Source organism: Atractosteus spatula, chromosome 26 (assembly GCF_055471065.1).
Source record: "Atractosteus spatula isolate fAtrSpa1 chromosome 26, fAtrSpa1.hap1, whole genome shotgun sequence".
NCBI lineage: Eukaryota > Metazoa > Chordata > Actinopteri > Semionotiformes > Lepisosteidae > Atractosteus > Atractosteus spatula.
The window spans coordinates 9,865,843-9,873,808 of record NC_142731.1 but is presented as its reverse complement, the minus strand read 5'-3'; the positions used below and the strand labels follow the sequence as shown (position 1 = coordinate 9,873,808).

Genomic DNA, 7,966 nt, shown 5'->3' with positions numbered 1-7,966 from the left:
GTTTTGTTAATGGTATGCAGTTCCTGTTCCCCCAACAAACAGCAACACATTCTGCTCCTGAAAACCGCCATGAACGCGCGCAAGCGCACAACACCCACCCTGAAGTATGGCGCGCGCGCACGCATTCCGGTGAAATGTATATATCTCGTGCACGACATAAGAAACCGGAGATAAAAACAGAATGGGTTTAAAACCCATCAAGAAAAAAAAATCGTTTTAATGATAAAAGGGGGCACCACAATAAATGAATAAATAAATTCAATAAATAAATAAAACAATAAATGAACTTGATTTTCAATTCCCTCTTTTCCCCCCCATGTAGCCGTGAGTTTAAATTTCAATTAAAAATAAATATGTATAAAGCGCTAATTCAAGCCTCGCGTCTGAAGGCGCTATACAGGACTACAAATGAAAACACCAAAGCAGAAAATGAGTTAAACAACAAAAAGATGAGTTAAAAAAAAAGATTGCTCAAAGACCATATCCGTTATCGAGTTTTTAAAAGTTATTCTCCTCACGGACACGGGCAAATCCACAGTTTATGTGCACCGAAGGGGGTCGGTCCCCTACACAGCCAGCCAGCAGCTGCGAAAACCAAGTGACGCTTAAGTCTGACCGCAAGATTGTGGAAGCTCTGTCAAATACCACGGGGCAGGGTACGTAAAGCCTGGTAAATTCACAGTTGTCGGACGACAATTTAAGCGAACAAAAGCACAGGAGATGCAGAACGAGGAACGTATATTTTGGATACTGAAATGCCGGGGACGCAGTGAAAATCGTATTACTGCGCAGGTTTAGGGTTAAGACATAAATCGTAATGGGTAGTTTGGGACGCGGGGCGACTTCTTGAAAACCGAATCACTTTAAGTACCTCGTGGAAGATCCATGAATGGAACTTCTCAGAAAGTTTCACCGAGGGAGACAAAATCACTGTCGGTAACCAATCGCTTGCGAGTGCTGCCGCCGTGTGGAGGGATCGGGCGGTGCAGCCGGCGGGCGTCTGCCCCCCCCCCCGACCTCGCCGCCTTCCGCTCAACCAACGATAAGCAAGGTTGTGGAGACCACGCACAAAAGATACTTTGCTTAAAACCTTTCTCTCTCCCAGAACAGAGCGGGTCGTCTCGTCTTTACTCGTTCTTCTCGTGTAATTCACTCCTCGCTCACAGTCTCGGCACCCTAGTTCCCCCCCCTCCGCCTAAGCCACTCTGCTGCCGCCTGTCTTCGGCGTCTTGTCTGTGCCTACAGCCCCCTCCAACTCCTCCTCTTCCGCCAGGCTGACTGACAGACCCGCAGAATCAGCCGCACAGACGCCGGATTCGTCCAGCCTCGGATCGGCTGAGGACTCACCTGCGCCCCTCGGCAGAGGAAATTATAATCTGACATTGCATTACACTGTAATCAGTATCAACATGGGCCGATATTTCATATTTAGAACACGCCGCATTCCCGACGCGTTAGAAGAAAAAAACAACAACAATAATTTGTTCAAATGTGTTTGGTTCAGTGTCACGCCCACCCGCGGCTCTTCGTGATAAAATGATCAGGCGTTCGGACGGAAAGCACCCAGGAGACTCTTCAGGAAACAGTCTTAGGACCCCGCAGGCTGGAGACGTTGGAAACAATATGTTTGAAGTCCGGGTGTCAGAGAAAACCACGTGCAAAAAAACCCAAAACAAAGTTTAAAACCAGCAAGCAGATCAATTTGAGAAGTAACAACTCGCGCGGGACAAAACCCAGCGGACAGGAGGGTCCAGTCTGACCGGGACCGAGAGCTCCCGTGATTGCTCGGCACCTGTTCGTCCTTCAGCCCTGGTCAAGCAGAAGCGTTTAATCCTCCGAGTCCAAGCGCTTAAAACACAGCGATCGAGCGGCGCGTATTCTTACTCAATAATGCTCTCGGGCTTGCTTTAGAATAGTTTCCCTTATACTTTGTAAAAGACGTAAGGCAAAAGTTGACAAACATTTTAAATCGCCCCTGGTGATGATAAGAAAATCAACTTTTTAATCCCGGTCAAAACCTTTCATGAAAAGATCGTGACTCTATTGGTTGCGTGTTTCTGGTAGGTCTCAGCTAAAATCTACAGACGTACACGCATCATGAATTCATGCGTAATTGATTTTGTTAATTAATAAATAAAATATTATTTGTTACAACCACAGATAGACTTAACACACCCACAGTCACCCATGTGTCCTGTTTTTAAATTTGTTTTCGTGAAAATGCCGTTTAATGATGTGGACGACGACTCACTCACCGAGATTAAAAAGCGATGATTAACAAACAGGCGATATAAATCTTCAGTCGGTTCCAATTTTTTTTAACTTTATTTGTTGTTTTCAGCTGCTAATGCCCACCCCCCACCTCTCCACAATAAAGAACACCCCTCCACATGAACAGGACCTCAATCGAATTTGATTTAACAACACGAAACATTTGATTAAATCAGAGCGGGGGTATTTCAAGCGCTCTTCAGATTCAGAAGAACTATCAAAAGCGCAGTCATAGTCCACCCTAGCTACACCCTACAGTCTTAATTCTGTAACTCCCGTGAGAAATTTAGGGTAAAGAAACTTAATTAGCAGAGTATCTCTGAGAACCGGCAGTTTAATCTTCTCACCAAAGTCACCGCGTCTTCAAAGCTCCCCGCACTAGTGGACACAACGAAACCGAACCACCCGAACCCGAGGAAACGGTTTCATAGTCTCCCGCGCTCTTACCGTTGAAGAAAACACGAAGGTGTTAAAAATGTTCTACTTCCAGAATATAACGATACACCCCGAGCCCATGGTAAAGATGCAACTGGCTGGATGTGTTTAATATTTACGTGCTGCTTATAATTAAATTTCCGCGTCATTTCGTATGGTTTTGTTTTTCTATCACGTTTTAAAAATGTCTTGGTTTTCGTTTAATCACACTAAAAATGGGAATTCGGAATGAACTTCAAGCACAGCGATTCGGTGAGAAATAAAGTCTCTACAGTGCTAGACTGCCCAGTTGATCGGGCGATGTGTGCTTGCAACTTCAGGTGGTGTGTCGAGCATGAACAGCGATAAAATATATCACATCATCCATTCAGTTGCCTGTTCCGAACCGAATTTTAGAACAGGTTAACTCGCATTATATACAGGTGGACGGCATTTATGTGATAAACGTCTCTTGGTAGGAGCATCTGAAAATAATTTGGATTGGACCTAATCTGTGATCGCGCAGGGTCAACACAAGTTTTTCGTTTCGGTCCAGCACACAGAAACGACAACCCTGCTGTGAGCTGTTCAGTTCGACGCCGAAAGGGAATTTGCGTTCTTGAAAGTCGAATTGTTTTGTTCGATTCGGATTCTGGTGGACTCTTCTTTCTGACTCCGAGTCGGAGATGAGACGAATGCAAATCATGCTCTTTAATCACAGGGACTTGTGCAGAGACTTAGCGTGGACAGAAGGCGATTTGCGAGATCAAATCGATTGGGTTTCACCGGATAAAATTCTTCTCGCAGTGCGGCGACACGGTGAAGTTGAGTGGAGCTCGGAACCGCTCAGTTTTAAAACCAGACAAGAATATCTTTGAAAACTGGTCTGCTGAATACAGATGGTGAATATATAAGAGTTGTTATATATCGCGCGTAAACGAAAATGTAAGGATGTCGAGAGTTAAGCAGATAAAAGTCACGAAAAGGTGCTAAAATATATATTTTTTAAAATTTGGGACCGAGAGAAGGGCGATCCAGAAATTTAATGTAAAGAGCTCGAATTACTACTGCAAATCAAGCCCAGACACACACAATACACACATACTGTAAGTCTGACTGAACTTCCACAATCTTTATTTGATGATCATGACAGATGTCTTTAAATTGGACAGATCCATTTTAAAACGCTTTTGTAGAGAACGATAAAAAAAAGTACTCATCGTTTTTCAATCAAACCTTCGTCGAGCACGCCCTACAGGAGAACAAAAGATCAAGAGGTTTTTTGTTTGTTTGTTTAAATAAAAACAAAACATTCCCAGGAAAGCCGGCGGGTGTTTTTCAAGGTGCGCGACATCGCGCGGCAGGTGAGGTGAGAACTCGAGACTGGAGCTTTTACCCCATGCAGCAACACTCAGGGTAATGGACTGGAAACACGAAGGACCAGAAACCGCAAATTATGAGTCAGCCGTGCTTGGCGAGCCCTCGGATGAGAAGAAATACGCCCCCGTAACTCGGAGCAACCGGAAATACCCGTATCATTTCATATTCCAGTCATTATAATTATCCCGTAATTATATTCCGGCGGAGGCTGAGGCGCTTCGCTGCCGCACTTCCGCGCTCACACCCTCTCCCGCCCCGGTGGGACTCGTGTACACACGCAACACGCACCGGGCACACGGTCAGGAGAAAAACTCGGGACCAAGCGAAGTTGATTCCCTTGTCGTGTCACTCAGAGATCAGCATCTAAAACACAAAACCAATTGCAGAGCAGGGAGAAACGGGATGGGTGTGCTTGGTGGGTGGGTGGGGGGGTCTTGTCTGGGCACCTCTCCTTCATGACAACCTGCAGTTCAGTTACCATCCACAGACTATATTTCTCACTAGTCATTTTATACCTTCTAGATATGCTTAGCAGTCCTTACTCCAGAAAGTCCATGCTTTAAAACGCGGTACTGGAATATGGAGAGTCGGGCAGACTTATTTAGTAAGACGCAGAAAAATATGACGCATGTGGTCTAAAGAACGATTTAAAGAAGGCTCCACAGCCGAAACGTTGTGTTTCTTCTCTTTTCAGCAGGAAATAAACCTATTACTTGTTCCTTTGCAGCCGATGCACGCTGGCGCAGCTACCTACTTGAACTACAAGGAATTAAATCCAGCAGCCTGTTAAAAGACAAACAGAACTGTTATTGAAACCCGTGTCCTTATTTCTGAGCCCATTAATGTTCCTAATGGAGCGGAACTAAAGTGTTTTTCTCCTACTAGGTTTCCTGCTGTGATAACGGGGGCTGAGCCATGCACCCGTGTCTCTATAAATTGGGGAGCTGTGCTGCTCCACTTTCAGACGGACACACTAGGGATCGACCCAGCCCAGACCAGCCAGGAGATCGGACACACAGAGCTCTCTGTACAGGTGTGTTAACTCTGAGTCCTCTGTGTACAGGTGTGTTAACTCTGAGTCCTGTCTGTACAGGTGTGTTAACTCCAGTGCTCTCTGTACAGGTGTGTTAACTCCAGTGCTCTCTGTACAGGTGAGTTTTCTCTGAGTCCTATCTGTACAGTTGTTAACTCTAGCACGCTCTGTAACTCTGAATTCTGTCTGTACAGGTGTGTTAACTCCAGTGCTCTCTGTACAGGTGTGTTAACTCCAGTGCTCTCTGTACAGGTGTGTTAACTCTGAGTCCTATCTGTACAGGTGTGTTAACTCCGAGTCCTGTCTGTACAGGTGTGTTAACTCCAGTGCTCTCTGTACAGGTGTGTTAACTCTGAGTCCTGTCTGTACAGGTGTGTTAACTCTGAGTCCTGTCTGTACAGGTGTGTTAACTCCAGTGCTCTCTGTACAGGTGTGTTAACTCCAGTGCTCGCTGAACAGGTGTGTTAACTCTGAGTCCTCTCTGTACACGCTCACAGACGGACCATGATGAAGGTGGGAAAGAGCTTCCTCCTGCTGTGTGTGGTGGGAATGGTGCTGGCGCAGCAGGAGAGCAGGTGAGAACTGGCTGGGGGGCTGCAGAGCCTCTCTCACTTGAGCAGGGAGTTCTGGGGCCAAACCCTGGGGAAATTACTATCACAAGATGGACAGATATTAGCTGGGTTGAGGGATGCCATTTTTCTTGGGCTTTTTTGTTTTCTTTTCTGCTGTAATTTTTCCTATGCCAAAATTTAGGATCAATTTAGTGCAATTGTCCGTTACTTATGCAGACATTAAATATTTAGATGGGAGTCCTCAGTCCTGGTCCTGGAGGGTGTGTGTGCAGGGAGCACCAGCACCTGAAGAGCTGGGAGAAGCAGATAGATTGGCTCCCCTAGTTTAGACTGAACCGCAGCCACACATGAGTAGAGATACTTTCCTGTCTTTCACTGCTCTACTGGCACATTTTGGTTGTGCTTGTAGAGGACTCCTCTATGCAGTCGTTGTGTTTGCTGTGTAGGACGCTTGTGATGTTGTTTGTCTCATGTATTGTGTGCATTTTGTCCTGGGAATGTGTGATGGGTGATGTAATGGCCATGCCCTGTGTGCGTGTGTGTATGTGTGTGCATGTGTCCGGTGTGTGCACATATCTGTGTGCTTGCGTCTGCATGTGCTCGTGTCTATGCATGTGTGTCTGCATTTGTGTGTCTGTGTACGTCTGTGTGTGTGCGTTTGTGTCTGTGTGCATGTGTTTGTGCTTGCATGTGTATGCATGTACGTCTGTGTGTCTGTGTGTGTGTGCGTCTGTGCATGCATGTGTGTCTGTGTGTGTGTGTGTGTGCGCGTCTGTGCATGCATGTGTGTGTGTACATGTCTGCATGCATGTGTGTGTGTGTATGCATGTCTGCGTGCATGTGTGTCTGTGTGTGCATGTGTATGTGTTTGCGTATGTGCGTGCATGCATGTGTGTGCCAGGCTGGAACAGGAACCAGGGGAGCAGAGGCGGGCTTTCGGGAGACGCTACGCCGAGTCCACCCTCGCCAGCGACATCAGCAAGATCGTGGACTCCATGGTGCAGAAGAACTTTGTCAACTTCCTGCTGACCAGGCGGGAGAAGAAAAGCGAGTGAGTGTCCGGGATCCTGAGCTCCTCCGCTCCTCCGCTCCTCCACCCCTCCGCTCGCGATCAGGTGCTGATCCCAGGTTTGCTCTCCCAGCCGCAGAGGCGAGCGCTCAGCTGGGGGCTCCGAGGCGCTGCAGCTGCTTAGTGACCTGGTGAGGCAGGAGCTCGTTGAGTCAGCTCTCAGGACGGCCAGCAAAGACAGGTGAGCTGCATCCAGGCCGGACTCAGGGGAGCTGCGCCCAGGTCATCTAACATCCAGATGAGGCAAGCTGGGCTCCAACACACCAGAGCTTCACATGCTATGATGTCCAACAGATGTCTGAGTGGCAGTTACCTATGCTCTGGAATTTCACAAAAATAAACAAAGGGAAAACGTATGTTCTAAGGACCAAAGGGAAAACTGGGGTGAGTGGGGGGGGGGTAGTATTTCAGACTGAGAACATAAGGCAGTTCATTACACAAAGGGTTGTAGGGGTCTGGAACAAACCGCCCGGAATGTTGAAGTGAATATCCTGGGATTCTTCAATAAACGTCTAGACGTGATCCTTGGATCCATAAGCTTCTGGTGTCCAAACAGAGGGAGGATGCCTCAAAGAGACTGCTCTCCTGTGGTGACAGGGCTGATCCCTCCTTGGTTTTGAGTGGGTGTCTCCCTTTCCCTTCCAGGACCCAGTGACGTCACGCCGACGGGCGCCGGGCGGAGACTGGCGGAGTCGCCCTGGAGAGGATATGGCGGCGTGAGCCGCCTTCGGTTTCAGACCCGTCTGTTAACTCTCGTGTAAATCCATCGCCGCGACGCCAATAAAAACCTCCGATGAAATAAACACGTGTCGTGATTATGAACAGATTTCGTACTTGTTTTAAAATGGCCAAACGTGCCTGCAGTGTTTTACAACATAAAAACTGCTACAGAAACAACCTACTACATGCATAAATACTGTAGTTCTGAAGTAAGCTTTTACACAACAAATAAAAACAACAAATGATGTCGGTGGGCAGCTGTGTTCTGACGGTTGTGTACGGTGTCTCATACAAAACAACACGAACCCCGTTCACTTTAATTTGAGTGAAAGAAAAAAACGGGACAAAATACAACGACAGTCTTTTAGATTTTGATGATAGATCTTTTCAGATACAGTATTTATTGGTAATAAAGGCAACACACGCGTAACTGCTTGGAGCATGAGAGCACTTAAAAAGCAAACAGCCAACAGGAGGCGTGCTTGCAAAACTCATCGAGGATATTTT

The 7,966-nt window shown here is 46.9% G+C and overlaps 1 protein-coding gene across 1 annotated transcript; it reads left to right on the top strand.

The window, feature by feature from the left end:
• The first annotated feature begins 5,045 nt into the window (after positions 1 to 5,045).
• Positions 5,046 to 7,454, top strand: gip (gastric inhibitory polypeptide). Its single transcript, XM_088905943.1, has 5 exons — positions 5,046 to 5,098; positions 5,596 to 5,673; positions 6,572 to 6,721; positions 6,813 to 6,920; positions 7,385 to 7,454. The coding sequence occupies exons 2-5, from the start codon at positions 5,603 to 5,605 to the stop codon at positions 7,392 to 7,394; spliced, it is 339 nt and encodes a 112-aa protein (XP_088762069.1). The 5' UTR covers positions 5,046 to 5,098; positions 5,596 to 5,602; the 3' UTR covers positions 7,395 to 7,454.
• The last annotated feature ends 512 nt before the right edge of the window (positions 7,455 to 7,966 follow it).